General features: G+C 47.0%; 1 protein-coding gene across 4 annotated transcripts in view; it reads right to left on the bottom strand.

Annotated features, from left to right (window-relative positions):
• INTS10 (integrator complex subunit 10) overlaps window positions 1-20,900 on the bottom strand; it is a 50,693-nt gene that overhangs the window by 15,059 nt on the left and 14,734 nt on the right. For all 4 annotated transcript variants that reach the window (XM_048510625.1, XM_048510626.1, XM_048510627.1 and 1 more), the window contains exons 8-11: window positions 20,197-20,366; window positions 18,954-19,087; window positions 15,137-15,290; window positions 159-241 (exon numbers count right to left, since the gene is read on the bottom strand). In XM_048510625.1, the coding sequence (XP_048366582.1) occupies window positions 159-241; window positions 15,137-15,290; window positions 18,954-19,087; window positions 20,197-20,366 (541 nt within the window). The remainder of the gene's footprint in view (window positions 1-158; window positions 242-15,136; window positions 15,291-18,953; window positions 19,088-20,196; window positions 20,367-20,900) is intronic.

Below are 20,900 nucleotides of genomic sequence, written 5' to 3'. Positions count from 1 at the left end.
GCTCTGCCGCTTGGAGCATGAAGGCAGAGGCACGTGGCCATTTGTCCGTCTCCAGACCAAGGGCCGTGACGTGGCCTCACAGAACAAAGCAAGATGCAAGATGCTTCGGTCCACTGCTACGGCTGAACACGGCTCAGGTGTCCTCTGGCACTTTTTACCTGATAGATAATCATATCTGTGAGGAAGATCCGTAACCACAGCCAGGTGTCCGTTTTCCACGACACGCAAATTCTTGTGAATTCTGCAAAATGTGACAATTAGAGAGAAGCATCAGGACAAGAGTGCTGCAAATGCAGAATTCTACCAATAATGTTTTTCCTTCCATATCATGTTCAGAAAAAAACCAAGTGCTCGGTCGAACGCCAGACAAGTTATTATAAAGGACCAGAATTTATCATCTGTTAGATAAACTGTCTTTTCTCCCATCAGACACCAAACCTTTGATTACATACAATTTGTCACTTTTTGCCCTGGCTGCCAAGAACATATGAGCTAACCATTCGTTATCAGAGAGCACGGGTCTGAGTTCAGTTACGGAGATAGGATGAAATACTGTACATTTATTGGATGCCTATTTTATTTTACTGTTATTGGGTGCCTATTTTACTTTATTTTATGAAGAGGGACTACTGGCAAGAGATTGGTGGCACCTCACACCTGTAGGTAGGAACATTTTTGCTAGGAGGCTCACAAATCTCATCAGAAGGGCTTTAAACTGAGTCATGTGGGGGAGGGAGACAGTATTCAAGTGGACAGGAGTTCATCAAGTGCTGGAGATTATAGTCTGAAGGTTATGGAGAGAACTGAACAAATAGTTCATGAACGCACCAGTGTGAGGGATAAAACCTCAAATAAGCAGCCAGAGGGCATGAACCGTGGCCTTTGATGCCTCTACACTAATGCACAGAGCATGGGAAATAAAAAAGATGAACTTGGAACTCTTAACACGGCTAAGCAAATACAGTATAACAGGCATCACTGAAACCTGGTGGGATGAGCCTCATGATTGAAGTGTAATTATTGAAGGGTATAATCTATTTCAGAGAAATAGATCAAACAGAAAAGGAGGAGGAGTGTTATACATCAGGTGGTTACAGCTGTGAACAGGTCCATGATATAAATCCTGGAAGCCATATTGAGAGCATCTGGGTAAAAATTAAGGGAGAGAAAAACAGCAGTGGTCTCATTGTGGGGGTTTATTACAGACCTCTAAGCCAGAGTTGGATGAAGCCCTCCTGGAACAGCAGCAGCAAGCCTTTTATTGGCATAGACAACAGTACAACAATAAAAAAAAAACAGATTAAAAAGCATATACAATACAGGAAATAAATGTCAGGTCGAAGGAAATCTACTGCCGTTTAGTAATTTCCAGGAGAAAGTCTGCCACTATCATACAGAGAGAAGGATCAGGGTTGTCCAACAAGTAGTGTAATCTAATTAAATCGGGGAGACGGGGTAAACGTAAAGGAGTAAGATTTACATACTTGGATCTGATTTCCTTGAATCTGAGACAGTGTAGTAACTGGTGGGCCAGAGATTCATGGGCACAATCTTTTAGCCTTTTCTTACTTGTTAAATCTGCCATGTAAAAAGGCAGAAGGCATAACATTAAACCTGGCGAGCATTATGGCTCTCCTTTGAACAGGGTTTATTAAGCAATACAGGTAGTGTGCCAAGTGGCCCCGTTCAAATGGGAGAGAAAAATACAGGGGGGAGCACGTTTTCTTGGCTGCGATGATTAGGGTAGAGAACTCTCTATCCAATAGTGTCAAGGGCGGCAGCTCCGTGGCCAGCCTCCCCAAGATGGGAATTTCTTAAAAGTGAGATCTTGAAGGCACAAATTGAAACAGTTCCAATGAGAAGGAAAAATGGGTGGTGTCTAAGGAAACCAGGATGGAGACCTTTCAACTGAGCTAAGTTTTTAAAAGGACATGTATGAGAAATGGAAAGGGGGGGAAATCACCAAAGAGGAATTCAAACAAATAAGCAGAATGTGTAGAGAGAAAGTCAGAAAAGCTTTCAATGAGCTGAGACTTGCCAGAGAGGTTAAAAACAACAACAAAAGGCTTTTTAAATTATGTCTATAAAAAAAGGAAGTAAAATGATAGGAGAACTTCTGTTGAAGTTCATTTTGTAAGCTTTGGCCCAGCTCATTAATCTGTCCAGGTCATTTTGAATCCTGACTCTGTCCTTTGGGGTCACTGCATAGACAAGACGGCAAAATGCTAACAGGGTATTGAGAAAAGGCAGAACTACTTAACACCTTATTTGCCTTGATCTTTTCTCAAAAATAAAACAGTGCTCACCCAGGGGAAAATGGAACAGAAGATACAGTAGAGGAAATTCAGAACAGAATAAATTAAGAGGTAGTACAAGAATACCTGGCTACTTCAAATGAATTCAGATCTCCAGGCCCTGATGAGCTACATCCCAGGGTATTAAAAGAACTGCTAGAAGTAATCTCAGGACTACTTGCTATAATCTTTGAGAACTCCTGGAGAACAGGAGACGTTCCAGTGGGTTCTGACAGAGGGCTAATGTTATTCCCATCTTCAAAAAGGGGGGGAAAGAGGACACAAACAATTACTGTCCAGTCAGCCTGGCATCAATGCCAGGAAAGATTCTGGAGCAGATCATTAGACAGATGATATAAGCACTTAGAAGGGAACAGTATGATCACTAAAAGTTAACATGGGTTTCTCAAAACCAAAACATGCCAGACATATCTCATCTATTTTTTTGATACATGCTTAGTGGACGAAGAGAGTGCTGTTTTAGTAAAGTTCATGAACCCAAGTAAGCTAGTAAAATGTGGACTGGACAATGCTACTGTTAGATGGATTTGTAATTGGTTGACTGACCAAACCCAAAGAGTGCTCATCAATGGCTCATCTTATTTATTTATTTATTTATTTATTTATAATTGGTTTTATATACCGCCCCTCCCCCGAAGGGCTCTGGGTGGTGAACAACACAATAAAACAATAGTTACAATAAAAACCCCATTAAAACAACAATCAATAATATTATATTGGCATCCAATCATAAAAACAGAACTTCATAGATCCACCCTGGAAAATAAAACAGAGAAGCGGAGAACCCAGAATGTAAAGAAAAGGAGGGGGAAAGGGGAGGGGGCATCAGCGGCCGGCCCCTCCAAACGCCCGGTGGAACAATTCAGTCTTACAGGCCCTGCGGAACTCTCCAAGAGCCCGCAGGGCCCGGATAGTTGGTGGTAGCGTGTTCCACCAGGCAGGGGCCAGGGCTTTTACAACCCTGGCCCGGGTAGAGGCCAGCCACATCATCGAGGGGCCAGGGACCACCAGTAAATTGGCCTCTAACGAACGTAGAGGCCGTGTAGGGACATATGGGGTAAGACAGTCCCGAAGATACGAAGGTCCCAGGCCGCGTAAGGCCTTAAAGTACCTTATGAATGATTCGGAACTCAACTGGAAGCCAGTGCAGGCGGCGCAGCACAGGTTGGATATGTTCTCTAAAGGCACCACCTGTGAGAACACGTGCCGCCGCATGCTGGACCAGCTTCAGCTTCCGAAGCAGACGCAAGGGGAGGCCCGCGAGTTACAACAGTCTAACCTAGAGGTGACCGTTGCATGGATCACAGTGGCGAGATCCGCCTGGGAGAGGAAAGGGGCCAACCACCGGGCCTGTCAAAGATGGAAAAACGCAACCCGGGTTATATGGGCCACCTGGGTCTCCATTGAAAGAGACGAATCCAGGTGGACCCCCAGGCTGCGAACAGAGGAGGCCGGTGCCAATAAAGCCCCCTCCCACTCCGGCGGTTGGAAATCCCTCAACCCGCCCCTGCGGCCCAGCCAGAGGATCTCCGTCTTTGATGGATTCAGTTTTAACCTGCTCTGTTGTAACCATCCAGCAACCGCCTCCAAACAGTGCTGTAGAGCTTCTGGGGCGATGACTGCCCCCGCCCTCCATCAACAGAATGAGCTGAGTGTCATCAGCGTACTGGTGACAGATCAGCCCAAAGCTCCGCACCAACTGAGCAAGGGGTCGCATATAGATGTTAAACAACAGCGGGGACAACAGCGCTCCCTGAGGCACACCGCAATGAAGCGGGCACTTCTGGGAGGCTTGATCCCTGCACCACACTTGCTGACTCCGGTCCCGGAGAAACGAGACAATCCACTGAAGGACAGTGCCCCGCACCCCGGAAGCGGGCAGGCGGTGGGCCAAAAGGTCATGATCGACCATATCAAACGCTGCGGTAAGATCCAATAATACCAGCAGCGCCGATCCGCCTCGGTCAAGTTGTATGCGGAGCGTATCTGTAAGGATCTCAGTCGTTCTTGTTTCCCTTACAGCCAAAGCTGGCCTTGACGGAGATTCTTTTGGCCGGGCGTCCGGCCAGGACCTGCACCAACCTTGTGAGAATGCTTATCTCGCTTTCGCATAGTAGAATTCCGTTCTCATGAGAACGGAGCCGGGGGGATGGGTAGTCAGCATTATAACCTGTTGTTTGAGCGGGGTTGCTCATTCCTGCCATGTCGTGTGTGTGTGCTTTCCAGGATGTCTGAATAAACGGACTTATAATCAAAAAGCCTTTTTATTTCTGCTCTTTGGAATTCCTTACATTATGGCAGGAATCTAACTCATTTTCTTTCTCTTGAATGTGTTTGGATCTCTGGTGTTCTAGCATGCAGAGATTGAGTACTCTTGACCATGTGGAAGGCACGATAGCCCCCATAGAGGGTTTCGAGCCTTCCCTTCCAGACTCCGAGGATCCGGGGGATGATCCGATTTCGCTGGTGACTCTCTCCCGACCTCGGTCCAGTTCGAGTCTGCCTCTCTTCCCTTGGGACGATCGACATGGGTCAGATCGTGTGGAGATGCATGAGAGTTTTGGGGCGCTATCTATGGATCGAGCACCTGTTGACCGGTTTGTTTCCACCCGACAACGTGTGGATTACAAACCCCAGATGCAGCCAGTCCCTGAGGAGTTAGGATTAACTACCATTCATGCTGACACCCAAGAATCCATTGAAAGGTTCCTGGACAAATACTTCGATGATATTCCCAAAGATCAGCAATGGCATAGCACCGGAGCTCGTCCCAAAGTTACAGCGGAAGCAGGGACGATGACGAGGGTTGGATCGATGATCGGAAGAGGGTTCCACACCACCTCGGCAGTTCCAAACCCGGGGAGCGAACGAGCGAATGGGTGAAATCCGTGGAGCAGTCGGAGGCATGGAGGAAAAACCATCGGAGGAGGAACTGGATCCCGATCCCGAATCGTTACCTATGCCCTCGAAAGAAAATTGGGACGATGCGGTGGCCATGCTGCGGGACGCCAAACTTGCCTGGGAGCGCGAGCGCGAACTGTGGGAAGAGGAGCGCGAAAGTCTGCAACGGGACCGTGAAGAGCAACGCAAGGAAATCCAAATGGAGTTGGACTGTGAAAGAGAAGCGTTGCGTCAACAGTATCGACAGAATCTGACGATTCATGACAAAGTACTGGATCAGTCCAAACTGGATTTACAGCGCCAGCGCGAAAGCATCAAAGCCATCCAAACCCAGAATGAACTGACTTTAGCCATTCAACGAGACGAACGAGCCAAATTGGATCGAGAGAGGGCAGCTTTGCACGCGCACCAAGATGCCTTAACACGCAAGGAAAGGGAATTGGCTGAACGGGAGCAAACTCTACGACGGCAACGTGAGACGTTGGTTAGAGCCCCAGTTGGTGCCTACACCTTCACCCCGCACCGGGCGGCCCCGCCGGGCTGGCGCCTCTGTGGCCCGGTTCCAGCTCTTCAACTTAGGGCACCTCCTCAACCCCCTGCTCCTCCAGGGCCCCTACACTATCCAGTACAACAACCAGGTTACATGCAGCAATTACCCCAACACGCACCTAGAGCGATTGAAAGAGGGTTCTACAGACCCCCCATCCCAGCTCGTTTTGATGGCACCGCATCTAAACTTCCTTACTTCATCCTGCAACTCGATGCCCATATGCAAGAATTTCATGATCTATATCGTTCTGAACGCGAAAAAATACGAGACATTGGGTCGGTGTTGGATGGGGTAGCCGCTGAGTGGTTTGTTACTCTTTATGAATTGCAGGGGGACGATACCCGCACGGTAGCGGGCTTCCTCCAAGCGTTAGCATTCGGTTCCAAGATCCCAATGCTGAAAACGATGCCATCCGTACAGTAAAGACCATCCAACAGGGCAACCGCTCCTTTGCTGATTTTGCCCGTGAATTCCGCGCAGCAGCCAGTAGACTTCCTCCGGACTGGCCTGAGCGCATGAAATGCGAGTATTTTTTCGAAGCTATGGATATTAAACTTCGTGAAACAGTGATCCTTATTCGGATCCCGCAAACGCTTGCGGATTGGATCGAACTCGGCTCGCAGGTTGCTGCCCGTCTTGCCTATGCCCGCGCTGGAGGCCGCCCACGCCCGAAACCAGCCAAAACGCCTGCGCCGGCCGCTAGAAAACCAAGCCCGGCCGTAGCGGCCGAGACCACGTCGGAACACCGTCGCCGTTTGGGATTGTGCCTTTACTGCGGAGGTCCTGGCCACCTGGTTGCCAACTGCCCGAAGAAGCAGAAGCCTCCCCTCCCGGGGGCCCGCACTCCTTCTGCCAAGCCTCCACGCAAATCCAGCCTGCCAACTCAAGGATCGTCCAAAGCTACTTTTGATGAGGAGGTCGAAGAGGAAGAAACTGCACTTAGTCTTTCAGCGGCACCCGTAGATCTTAATCCTTCCCCTGATGCGGTGAGTGAAGGCAGCGCGCCCATTACTATTTTGACTTCCTTAGCCAACCCAAGTAAACGTACACGTATTTTGGCCTCTGCACTTGTGGACTCAGGTTGCTCCCACTGTCTTATGAGACCGCAAGTGGCCGAGGAACTCGGTTTAGACTGAGTTCCCTTGGTGAAGCCCATTCCTTTCACCCAAATGGATGGTAGCCCACTGGGAGGTGAGGGTCCGGCCCGGTTCAAAACCCAACCGGTGCTTCTCCGTTGCAACGATCATTGGGAAAAGATTAGTTTCATTCTTGCTCCAGTTGCAAAGCACTCCATTGTATTAGGTATGCCATGGCTACTTTTACACGAACCAACCTTCGTTTGGAAGGAACGAATCCTTCAATTCTCAGATCCCCCCTGCGGAGATCACATAGATGGGGGGGAAGATCCATCGGTAGGGGAGGGGGAAGCAACGATCGCTACAGCTTTCAATGCACTGTCGGCTCCCCTTGCTGTAGAAATCCCAAAGGCGTATCAAGACCTATCCAGGGTTTTCCAGGAACAGGAGTGCGATCAACTTCCCCCCCATAGAGATACCGATTGCAAGATCCTGCTACAACCCGGAGCTCAATTACCTAAGGGTAGGATCTATCGCATGAGTCCCACCGAGGAAAAGGAGCTCCGCGCCTTCTTAGATAAAAATTTTACGCGGATTCATACGGCGAGCCACAAAACACACCCATGCCGCCCCTGTTTTATTCGTTAAGAAAAAAGACGGTTCGTTAAGACTTTGTACTGATTATCGTGGACTAAATGCTGTTTCCATCTCCAACAAATATCCTTTGCCCTTAATAAAGGACCTCTTGGATGCCCTAGGCAAAGGCCGGATTTTTACCAAATTGGATTTGCGGGAAGCTTATTATCGTGTCCGCATCGCGGAAGGGTACGAACATTTAACAGCATTTAATACCAAATTCGGGCAATATGAATATTTAATAATGCCCTTCGGATTAGCTGGGGCCCCAGGGGCCTTCATGGCCCTCATAAACGAAGTATTACATGATTTGTTGTACAAGGAGGTAGTCGTATATTTGGATGATGTTTTGATTTACTCACAGACCCTGGAAGAACATGAGGCTTTAGTCCGGGAAGTTTTACAACGTTTACTTGATAACTCCCTCTTTGCCAAGTTGTCAAAGTGCTGTTTTCACCAATCCTCCATAGACTACCTGGGCTGCTCGAATATCCTCTGGCCGGTCTAGAAATGGACCGGCTAAAGTGGCGCAGTGGTTGACTGGCCTGCCCCCACCAATAGAAGGGAATTGCAGTCTTTCTTAGGCTTTGCTAACTTCTATCGTGACTTCATTCCCATTTTGCCAAACTTGCCTTTACCGCTCACTGATCTTTACGCACTAAAGGAAAGGGCGTGCGGCCAAGCCCGGGCCCTCCCCTGGTCGCAGGAATGCCAATTAAGCGTTCCAGCAGCTGGAAAACAGCTTTCACAACTGAACCAATTCTGACACATCCCGACCCGGAGCTTCCTTTCATCGTTCAAGTGGATGCTTAGGACAGAAACGCTGAAGCTGCCCTCTTGCAGAAAAATAAAGACAATAAATTGGTACCGTGTGCTTATTTATCCAAAAAAAATTCTGGTCCCGAACTAAACTGGACTGTCGGAGATAAGGAAACCGCTGCCATCAAACTTGCGTTGAGCACTTGGCGCCATTGGTTGGAAGGAGCCAAGCACCCCTTTCAAGTCTGGTCGGATCATAAAAATCTGGCTGCGCTTTCCACACCCCTCAAAATGTCCGCTAAACAATTACGTTGGGCTGATTTTTTCTCTCGCTTTTCCTTTACGGTCCATTTTTTTCCTGGTAAAAGCAATAAGCTGGCTGATGCGTTGTCCCGCCTCCCCGGGGAGGGGGGGACACATCCCTACGGGATATTCCACGTACCGTTCTCTCTCCCTCCCAGCTAGGATTGGCTGTCACCCGCTCACAATCCTCTACGTCTCCCCCCCCTGCGCCCATCCCAGCCATCGTCTCCCCCTTCCTCCAGGAATTCAAGCGAGGCGGGATTACGCAGCTACCAACAGAGGAAAAGATGCACAGCTACGCTTGGAGGGATGGTGTCTGGAAAAGGGGTGTTGGTACGTTCCTCCTCCCCTTCGAAAGCAGGTTCTTCAAGCATGCCATGATGCTGCGTCAGGCTGGAGCGCCGGGTTTGTGAAAACCCTTCATCTAGCCCGCCGCCAGTTTTGGTGGCGCTCTATGCGCCAAGGACGTTTGAGTCTTACATTAAAGGGTGTTCCATATGTGCGGAGGCCAAGTCAATACCGGGAAGCCTCATGGATTACTGAAACCTATCCCCGTTGCCTCCCGACCCTGGCAGGTTATTTCAATGGATTTTATCACTGACTTGCGGACAGTCACGGGAACACTGTTTTGTGGGTGGTGGTGGATCTCTTTTCCAAACAAGCGCATTTCATTCCTTGCACCACCATACCTTCAGCTCCCAAACTAGCCCGGTTGTTCATTCAACACATCTACCGCCTGCATTCCTCTCCTGAGAAGGTGGTATCGGATCGTGGCCCCCCAATTCATTTCTCGGTTTTGGAAGGCTTTTCTGGAGTTATTGGGAACCACACCAGCAGTTGCCGCCCCTACGTTCCAAAGTGGCCGGGCAAAGTGAGCGGACCGAACAGAACACTAGAGCAATATTTCACGTTGTTATACAAACTACCATCAGGACAACTGGTGTGAATTGCTTCCCTTCGCAGAGTATGCTTACAATAATGCAATTCATAGCAGTACGCAGAAAACCCCATTTGAAGTAGTCTCTGGTCGATCCTTCCCGCCGTTGCCCCAGCTGCCGGCGGAGGTATTGCAGCCACCAGAATTCAATCAATGGATTTTGTCACTAGTTGAAGGCTGGAAAACAGTTCAGTCTACCTTAAAACAGGCTCAAGAAGCCCAAAAGTTTCAGGCAGATAAACACCGCTCAGAATTCCCCTTACGTGTTGGGGCCTGGGTTTATTTGTCCACTAAAAACCTTCCAGACGTGCACAAATATTCAAAACTTGGCAAGAAATTTGTGGGTCCCTTTCGGATTACAAAAGTGATCAATGATGTTACTGCTCGCTTAGATCTGCCTAATTCACTAAGTAACATTCATCCCGTCTTTCATTCCAGCTTGCTCAAGGAGGCTCCCGCTTCAGATGCCTGGCACGACCCTCCGGAGACACCCCGCCAGTTATAATTGATGGACACAAGCATTATGAAATAGATGCTATCCTGGACTCTCGCTTCTTTCGCAAACGTCTACAATATCTAGTGTCATGGGTTGGCTATTCTTCTGGCCATAATCAATGGGTGTATAAGGAGAATATCGATGCCCCCTCTTTAATTGCTGCATTTCACCAAGCTTTTCCGGACAAACCGGGGGAGGGGGAAAAAAGGGGAGATTTCTTTTAGGAGAGGCAGAGTGTAAGGATCTCAGTCGTTCTTGTTTCCCTTACAGCCTAACCTGGCCTTGACGGAGATTCTTTTGGCCGGGCGTCCGGCCAGGACCTGCACCAACCTTGTGAGAATGCTTATCTCGCTTTCGCATAGTAGAATTCCGTTCTCATGAGAACGGAGCCGGGGGGATGGGTAGTCAGCATTATAACCTGTTGTTTGAGCGGGGTTGCTCATTCCTGCCATGTCGTGTGTGTGTGCTTTCCAGGATGTCTGAATAAACGGACTTATAATCAAAAAGCCTTTTTATTTCTGCTCTTTGGAATTCCTTACAGTATCTGTGACAGCGACGAGGACAGTCTCCGTCCCATGCCCAGCACGGAAGCCAGACTGGAAGGGATCAAAAGCCCGTGTGTCCTCCAGAAAGCCCTGAAGCTGCTCCAACACCACTCTCTCAATTACCTTCCCCAGAAATGAAAGATTCGAAACGGGTCAGTAATTGGCCAGATCTGCTGGATCTAACAATGGTCTTTTCAAAAGTGGGCGGACCACTTCCTGTGGAGAAGTGACTAGTGGGGTGCCACAGGGTTCTGTCCTGGGCCCAGTCCTGTTCAAGATTTTAATCAATGACTTGGATGATAAAATAGAGGGCACACTATTCAAATCTGCAGATGACTCCAAATTAGGATGACAGAGTCAGGATTCAAAATGACCTGGACAGATTAGAGCTGGGTCAAAGCTTACAAAATGAACTGTGACACCTGACTTGACAACACTATACGTGAAAGGGATCTGGGAATCTTAGTAGACCACAAGGTGAACATGAGTCAGCAGTGTGATGCGGCAGCCAAGAAAGCCAATGCAATTCTGGGATGCATCTATGGAAGTAATTGTACCACTCTACTCTGCATCGGTCAGACCGCACCTGGAATACTGTGTTCAGTTCTGGGCACTGCAATTCAAGAAGGATATTAATAATAATAAGCCTTTATTTGGCATAACAATAATCATAACACAATAAAAGACATGAGATAAAAGGTATACAAATACAAAGGTTTAAGATAGAATATAAATTATTGATTGTAGGATTCTGAACTAGATAGCGGGAAAAGCGAGTCGAGAGATATACCAAGTGATTCAATCTTTCTTTCGATCAGAGAGAACCATGGATTAGCCTGAGTATCAGACAAAAGTAGGTGAATCAGCGAGTGCTCATCATGCGAGAAATGCAGGCGAAGCCAAAATTTAAAAGCTCTCAACCCAGCCCTATAAACTAATGAATTTTGGCCCAGTTCTAAACAGAGGGCCGCATACGGTACACAATTTGGCAGGCCCATAATTTTACGGAAAAATTTGGATTGGACAGTATTCAAGGAGTCATCAACTGCTTGGAGCCAGATAGGTACTCCATAAAGTAACTGCGCTTCTATCTTAGAGTTAAAGATTTTAGTGCTGCTGGGACAAGGGAGTGGCCCTTTCCATAAAAGAAGCGTGCAATGGCAGAATAACTGATGGTAGCAGCTGCAATAGCAGCTTTTTTGTGGGGTAACCAGGAGAGGTTATAAGAAAATGTAATTCCAAGATATTTGTATTGGTTAACCTGCTCCACTGGCACTTTATTAATCGCCCAGTTATGTTTTTTTATTGTTTGGCAAAGATCAAAATCTTGGTCTTTTGATAATTGATGACTAGTCCCTTATCTGTACAGTACTGCCCACATCTATTCAGCAGTCGACTAAGTCCAACTTTTGAGCGAGATAGAAGGATGGTATCATCAGCATATAGAAGTATTGGAATATGCCTTGAGCCTAATTTAGGGGCATGGTTGTTAATTTCCAATAAGGCTGATGGAAGGTCAAGTTCAAGTTCAAGTTCAAAGACCTTTATTAGGCATTAAAGAAGGTCACTCAAAAATAAATTGAAAAGGGTTGGTGCTGCCTTGCCTCACACCTTTAAAGGTAGAAATAGAATCAGTCATGAGACCTTCACGTGAGGACTTAACTCTGCAGTTTGTGTTGGTATAAAGTTGCCTGATTAGAAAAAAGAAGTTTATTGTCTATTCCTTGTATAGCCAATTTATTCCAAAGACGTTCTCTAGAGACTGTGTCAAAAGCTGCCTTCAAATCAATGAAGGCAGCATAAAGTTTGCTTCATTGACTTTTGGAGTATTTATTAACCAAATGCGTAAGAAGCATAGCATGGTGTAACGTGGATTTCCCCCTCGTGAAGCCTATTTGCTCTGGGCCAATGATGTTCTGATGAATCGTCCAGGCCTGTAGTTTGGGTAGAAGTGTCTTAGCATATATTTTCCCAATGGCTGATGTCAAACTAATTGGGCGGAAGTTGGCAGGATCCGATGGGTCACCTTTTTTATAAATAGGTACAATGACTGCAGATAGCCAAGGCTTAGGAATGAGGCCTGAGTCATTGATTTGGGTGAATAGATTGGATAAAAGGGGTGCCCACCACTCTATATGCGACTTCAGTATCTCTGGGGAAATTATATCTGGGCCAGAGGCTTTACGGGGTTTCAATTCAGTTATTAGTCCATGATTTCCTGAGTTGTAACAGGAGGCCATTTGGAATCGTCTAATGATGGAGATGGATGATAAATGTTACTGGTCTCTTCCTTTTGGAACAGCTTCGCAAAATGATCTATCCAAACCTCAGGGAGAATAAAAGAAAACGCCCCAAGAAGGATATTGACAATCTGGAACGAGTCCAGAGGAGGGCAATCAAAATGGTAAAAGGTCTGGAATCCATGCCCTGTGAGGAGAGACTTAAGGAGCTGGGTATGTTTAGTATGGTAAAGAGAAGGTTAAAGAGGTGACATGATAGTGTCAAGTGCCGGGTGTTTTGGCCTTGGTTCCCACCTGACTCTGCACGCCAACTCTTCCGTTGGCAGTTTGCCTGGATTTCGAGCTGGGCTGAGATATGCCAGTCTGTGTGCTATCTTCCAATGTGCTTCTTTCTGTGTGAACTCTCTCTGTTTATGATATCTATGGGAGGTACTGTCTGGTTTTATACTTCTGATTGAACTCTGGCAGCCCAGAGCTCTCCTGCCTTGCCTACGGATCTGTCTCAGCCAGTGAATAAAGAACTGTTTGAAGTTACTTTGCCTGGACTCAGTCTGTTTGTTACAGATAGCTATGTTTAAATATTTGAAGGGTTGTCATGTTGAAGTGTGCCGGGAGGCATGTTTATTTTGGGGTTTGCTTTTGCTGCTTTCTGGCTGTTGGGGGTGGTGGAATGGGTTAATTGCATTTCTAACTGACTTTTCTCTGTCTTTTGTGTGATGCTATATAGTACCAGGTGCTCTCCAAGGTCAGTGCCTGGCTGTCTTCACTGTTATCTCATTTGCAGCTCTTTTGGCGGGCATTCCCACAATGCGGGGGGGGGGAGGGGGGGTTGCACCCTGCTTTAACTGTAGGGGTTTGCGCAGGCAAATCCCAGTTCTGGCTTTAGCCAGGGAAGATCCTCATCAATAAACTACTGTTCTTTTACATGAGTTTGTTGCTGTTTTGGGGATTCTGACATTGTGGGAGCAAGCTTGTTTCCTGCTGCTCCAGAGACTAGGAAACAGAGCAATGGGTTCAAGGTGCAGGGAAAGAGATTCCATCTAAACATTAGGAGGAATTTCCTGACAGTAGGGGCTGTTCAACAGTGGAATACACTTCCTCAGAGTGTAGTGGAGTCTCCTTCTTTGGAGGTTTTTAAACAGAGGCCCATCTGTGCTTTGATTGTGTGTTCCTGCATGGCAGTGGGTTGGACTTGATGGCCCTTGTGGTCTCTTCCAACTGATTCTATGATTCCATCCATCTACTTTTTAACAAAAATGTATTGGGATGGCCTTTGGCTTTAAGCAATGAACAAATTCATTCATTCAGGAAGATACAGGAATTGTATTTGTTAGATTTTTTTTCTTTTGCATGACTGACAACATCTTTATACTTTTATGATTCCTGAATTCCACTGGAAAGGAGAATAACATGATATCAAGAGAGTGTGCCTGGATGTTTTAACATGAGGTATTAAGTCAGACTCTGTTGGCTTTATACCTCATGCAGCACCTTAAAACTTCTAAAACTCATCTCCCAGTATAATGACTATGACCAGAAATAGTCTTTGTCTGCAAGAATGCAACATGAGGTAAAATTACATACTAGATGTCATACCTCATGTAACATCCAGGCATCCCAATCCTGAAGCAAGAAATTTAGGAGCTGGCATAGGGGTGTGCTGGCGTATTTGACTACCCCACTGTAGCTCTTTTGCCAATAGGGAGGGCAAACTGGGAGGAAGGTGCGACTGGGGGGTTATTCCAGGGGGTGGGGTCAGCTATGGCTGACTTCCACTGGGCCTTCTTCCTGGGAATGCCCCCGGTGCGGCCATTAAACTTAAGCCACAAAAACGTCGGTGTTCAGGTTTTCTTCCTGGATGGAGCTCCTCAGGTGGCAGGAGGAATAACGGCCCTCCTCCTTATGCTGCCCAGAGTCCCTTTGGTGTTCCTGCCACACTGCAGCTCTCCCCCACCGGGACCGCGCAGTAGATCTGTCTCCCAAGTTACCGCAATCATGGCTATTTTCTTCGCTTGCTCTTGAAAAGAGGTTTTCAGTCTCAACAGGCAGAGAGGCACAAGGGCCATTTGGTGACATTCCTGCTTTCTGGGGAACGTCTCTATTTTATAGACCCTTGCTCATTAAAAACAAAACTGGGGGTTATTCGAAACCAGCATCTAACATTTTGCATCTAACATTTGAGCACATTGCAGAAGCAGACTACAACAGGACTTGGTACTCTTGTCCTAGCATCTTCCTTTTCCATACTGGACGGGGGGAGGGCATCCAGCATGAAGACGCACTCTGGTGAATTCAGAAGCAAGTGCGCTCATGTGTCATCTGGTTGGCCCCCAGAGCAGGCATTATGTGGATGGTGTTCTGAGTTTTTTGAAACTTACCCTTATCCAGCATCTCCAGCGAGTGAAGCAGCTCCCAACTCTCCCGAGCCAATCGAAAGCTCTCCAGGACTTCAACTGAGTTCGGAAGCTCTGCTGCATGGATGGTTATAGGCCTGTTTCTCCCCTTCCCAGAAGAATCTTCATCATCAGAGCTCTGTTCAAAAGTCAGCATAATTTTAGTATTAAATGTACAATAATAGTTCAGGGAAAGCAACAAAGGATTACGGCTTTAAACGTAACTTTGCTGGAGGAAATGAGAATAAGGCAAGAAAGCTTGCAGTGAAGTCCTGGTTCTTCTCTTGTAGGTCTGAAATGACTGTAGTATGTTTGTCAACTAGGAAAAGTGCTTGTACGCTTCCAACGTCCACGGACTCATTTGCAAGGCTGCCCTAAAACTACCCATGAAGTATGATTCCCCCGCCCCCCAGTATTTTCTTGCCCTTTAGGTGGCCTAACATTTATCAATATTCTAGTTTGTTAAATGGCTTCATGTGAATGCTCTGACCTTGACTGCCCGGCTAGCCCAGTCTTCTCAGATCTCAGAAGCTCAGCAGGGCCGGCCTTGGTGAGTCCTTGGGTGGGAGACCACCCAGGAAGTCCAGGGTCAGGACACAAACCACTCTCAACGCCTCTTGCCTTGCAAACGTTCTAAGGTCACTATAAGTCAGCTGCTACTTGATGGCCAAAAAGCCCCCACAACAACCCAGTTTCACTTGGGAATTATGTGGTGTTCATTCTGCCATCCACTGGACATTCATTTATTTTCTATGTTGCATTTTTGCCCAACAAGAGGTCCCCAAGGCAACATTTTCAAACATTAAAAAAGGATTTGGCCATGGTGCCATCAGTATGCAGATGACACCCAGCTGGCAAGCCAGCTGGACTCTCCAGCGGTGATTGGAAGCTGTGGCTGGTGGGTTAAGAGCTAGAAGGTTAAAACTGAAACCAGCAAAGACGGAGGTCCCGTGGGTGGATCACGGGGAGATGCTGGCCAACTTTAGTCTGCCTGTGCTGGACAGCGAGACCTTACGTTTGGCCTAGTCCAGTGGTGGCGAACCACCACTGGCACTCCAGATGTCATGGAATACAATTCCCATCAGCCTAGTCCAGTGGTGGTTCGCCACCACTGGACTAGGCCAAACGTAAGGTCTCGCTGTCCAGCACAGGCAGACTAAAGTTGGCCAGCATCTCCCCGTGATCCTTTGGCACTCCAGATGTCATGGAATACAATTCCCATCAGCCCCTGCCAGCATGGTCAATTGACCATGCTGACAGGGGCTGATGGGAATTGTAGTCCATAACATCTGGAGTGCCAAAGGTTCGCCACCACAGGCCTAGTCAGTGACTAGTCTGGGGGTTATCCTGGACTCTAGGATTTCCCTGGAGGCCCAGGTCGCCAAAACAGCCCAGACTGCATTTTACCATCTTAGCCAGGCAAGACAGTTGGCTCCTCATCTCTCCCGTTCTGATCTGGCCACGGTGATCCACGCAACGGTCACCTCCAGACTGGATTATTGTAACTCACTCCATGCTGGCCTGCCCTTGAATCTAATCCAGAAGTTGAAACTAGTCTAGCACGCAGCCACGAGGCTCCTAGTTGGAACCTCGAGTAGGAACCACGTAACACCTGTCCTTTCCCACCTCCATTGGCTGCCTATCGAGTACTGGGTTATTTTCAAGGTATTGAAAGGTTTTTACCTTTAAGGCCACAAGTGGTCTTGGAACCACATACCTTAAGGACCGCCTCTCTCCCCATACTGCCCTAGTAGGTCCCTCTGCTCCTTGGAGGGAAACCTCCTAGAAATCCCTGGCCCGAAAACAACCTGGCTGGCCTCGACAAGGGCCATGGCCTTTTTACCCCACCCCGAGCCCCTTGGGGAAGGGTGGGGTACAAATTTTAAAATAAATAAATACAAATAAAAAATTTACAGTACAAATACTTATAAAATATTTAAAATAATTAAATCAAGCATCTAAACACATAGGCACACCTACAGGAAGGAGGACTAATAATTAGCAAGAGAAGCCAACCCCCCCAGTCTTTATACACTGAAAGAAGTCAAAGATCCAAGGCGACAGATAAATCTCCCTGGGGGGAGTTTCAAAGCTTCAGCACCACAGCCAGCCAGGTCCTTCTCAGGTGGCTCAGATGGGAGTGCAGGAGGCGGGGCTCTGCAGAAGTCCAGAGGCTCACATGGACGTGGGTGGTCACAGAATCCCAGAGTCGGAAGGGGCCATACAGGCCATCTAGTCCAAACTCGCTCAATGCAGGACCAGTCTGGAGCATCCCTGACAAGTGTTCATCCTGCCACTGTTTAAAGGCTGTGGGTGAGGGGGAGCTCCCCCCACCTCCCAAGGCAGCTGATTCCACAGTCGCACAATGTTTACTGTAAAAACTTTCCCCCCTAAGATCCAATCAGAGCCTTGCTCCCTGGGAAGAAATGGAGCATGAAGTCCACCCACCACAGCTGCTTGGCTGAAAGTTTCTCTGGGACATGTAACACTGCAAGGTTTTTATGGCCAGTCCACCCTTCAAAGGGATGGGCGGCCCCTTCAAGCCAGTGGCGCCAAGTGGCCAAAGCTCACTTAATGGCCCCCGTTTCCTTATCCCCCACCGTCCAGTTCCATTCAGCCCCCGGAAATTTACAAGAAAGGCAGGTGCAGGGATGTAGCTTCCCCTCCTCCCCCTTCGGTAGGAGCGCTGAGCCCATCGCTTTGTCTGAAGCATCCACATGAATGACAAAGGGTTTAGAGGGGTCGCCACAGTGCAGGATGGGTTCGGAGGTAAATGCCTGCTTGAGTGCCTGAAAAGCCAGCTGAGGAGGGGAGCCCCTGGCTTTACAGCAGCAGCCCCCTTGTCTTTGGTGCACAACAGGTTGGTAAGGGAGAGTGCCAATTGTGCAAAGTCAGAAATAAAGTCCCAATAAAAATTGGCAAAGCTCAGCAAAGATTGTAATTGCTGGCGGGGCGCCTGCCATTGCAGCACATCCTGCACCTTGCCAGGATCCATCTCCAACCCCTGGTGTGAGACGCGGAGCCCCAGAAAGTCCAGCTTCTCCTTATGGAAATTGCATTTATACAGTTTCACATACAAGTCATTGTCCAGTAGCCATTGCAGCACTGCCCTGACGGTGACAATGTGTTTCTCCAGGTTCTGGGAGTAAATTAGAACATCATCCAAATAAACCCCCACCCCCACCCCCCACCCCCCTTAAACAAAAAGTCGGGCGCAGGATTCACTTCCTCTCTCTCTGTCTTGCTCTACTGTTTTCTGTGGATTCCACTGAAAACCACCCTGATCATCTATCTGGATTGACAGGCAGGTTGGAATTATTTAAGCATCAACAATGGAAATATAGCTTTGAAAACTGTCTTGAGAGCCAAATGTTGTGATGGAAGGCAGAATAAATGGTCCGAACAAACAACCCTAGCAGAACAGCAAAGCAAATCCTACTGGTTACTTGTTACAACTTTAGTTGTCTCTGAACAGGAAGAGCTGGTTTGCTGAAAATGACTCTTCTCTTTTATTTGTTAAAAACTATTTGAAACTATAGAATGATTTTGTGTACCAGGAAAAAGACAAAAGAGAAGACTGCTTAGTAGATACATTTACAGAAACTTTAACTCCAAAGGACTCTAATGGCGCACTGTTGAAACTCATGGAAGCTGAAACCAACAACATTGGTTTTTAAAACTGTACACTACTAATTCTTGTTCTTACCACCACTTTGTTCCACGCTGCAGGCACAATAATGAGCCTATCAATTGTCTAAATCCTATCTAAAACTGTTACATTTATGGTCATTAAAAGCATTACCATGGTTTTCTCCCTTCCCTCAGCGAGTTTCCGCTTTTTGTGGACGTGTTTGCTGCGATCGACATCTGTATCACCGTAAACATTGGACACGTCCTCCAAAAGAACAAGTGGGACTTGATTTGCAGCATTTGGACCTACATTTTTTAAAAAACAAAACTACTTTAAGGACATTTGGCAACTGTGAAAACACCATGAACATCTGCTTCTAATGACTAAAAAGTCCTGAAATACAGTTGCAGAGACACAGTGAAAATATTCCTAGATGTGTTGTCCTTAGAGATGGGAAAGCCCAATGAAAGTGAAGAGGGCTACGTTTTCCTTTCCCTTGCCAAGGACTTTAAAATTTCTCCACTAGAAAAGCTGAGAAATTTGACGGAGCATTGGAAAACATCAATGAAACCTTGTTTCCTTTGAGATTAGAGAAACGCTTGTTAAGATAAAGTCTTACTTACTCAAAAAGTACAATATGTGAAAATTTGAGGACTTTAGTTTCAAATGGAAAAATTAAAGTGTCAAAAGCACTGAACTACCCTGTTTCCCAGAAAATAAGACATCCTCTGAAAATAAGGTGTAGTAGAGGTTTTGCTGAAGTGCTAAATATAAAGCATCCCCCAAAAGTAAGACGTAGCAAAGTTTTTGTTTGGAAGCATGCCCGTCGAACAGAACACCAGAGCTTGCAGCTGTGGAGTGGAAAAATAAGACATAGCGCACCTTGGGGAGCAAAAATTAATATAAGAAACTGTTTTATTTTCGGGGAAACACGGTATGTATTTTTTTCAAAAATGAAATATTTCAAAGATTTACACACTTTAACTGTATAGCAGTCATTTTTTCTGAAAAAATGGAAAATTTTATAGAGCGCTGAAAAAAGCTTTTGCGTATGTGAGGGGTCTGCTTTCTGCTGAAATAGTGTAGGATGTAGCAGAAGCTCCAGGTTTCCCCACAATGCAGTCCGACAGCCACAGATTTGGGCCTGACAAAAGGATGATGCAGGCAAACAGTCAAACCGATTCCATGCGGTTGGTCTCACAGGTCACGGGTGGTGTCGATGGCCACAGGGCCTACACACCAGAAACCCACAGGGCTTCACTATCCAGACGGTGAAATGGAAATCAAGAACGTGGAGGGGGCGGGGCTTCTTTTTTATATATTAATAGTGTGTTTAAACAAGGTCTTAGACAAAACCCAACTCCAGGAAAAGCCAATGCTTCCAAAAATGCTTCATGATGACCATTTAACTGACCTTGGAAGAGAGAAGGCTGGATGCTGCTGACATACTGGAATGCACTCTTGAAGAAAACCAGCATGGTGGAATAGATCACTTGGGTCTTGTATTTTGTATGGGCTTCATTATCATAGTTACCGAGATATCGACAGACGTCTTTCATTTTGAGCAATATGTCACCAAAGCTTCTGAAGGCACAAGAGCATACTGATTTGAAAACGTATAATTCAATATAAGTATAAAATCTTCTTTAAATTCACCCCAAGTGCCAGCGTGGTACAGTGCTTAACAGCAGGTGGTGCAGACAACCTGACCGATGGTCGTGTGGAGGGGGAGAGAATGGTCTTTCTCCTGGAATGCTGCCCTGTCAGACTGGGCAGAACAGTGCCCTGAATGGAGGAGTCTGCTTGAATTCAGAAACTCCATCTTGGGACTGTGTCTGAACTTGTGGGCAAGAATGCCTCAAGGACACACACACACACACCCCTTCATGCCTGGCACATACGCAGGAAACAGCATTTGAACATGGACAACAGTACACCTGGGCGAAACCAGTTCTCGTTTGTCTGTATTTCTTAACCTTTCCTGTGACTCATCTTCCTCGTGACCATCTAGGTTGCAACCCCCATGAAGGGTCATTACCTGTTTATTGTCCAACACCTGGCAAAACCCATCAAGATAATGGGTCGGCCATCAGGTCAATGGTCTGACACTCAAGACCA

This window comes from Sphaerodactylus townsendi, linkage group LG11 (assembly GCF_021028975.2).
Source record: "Sphaerodactylus townsendi isolate TG3544 linkage group LG11, MPM_Stown_v2.3, whole genome shotgun sequence".
Classification (NCBI taxonomy): domain Eukaryota; kingdom Metazoa; phylum Chordata; class Lepidosauria; order Squamata; family Sphaerodactylidae; genus Sphaerodactylus; species Sphaerodactylus townsendi.
The sequence above is the reverse complement of the archived record's forward strand: the minus strand, read 5'-3'. Positions and strand labels throughout refer to the sequence as shown.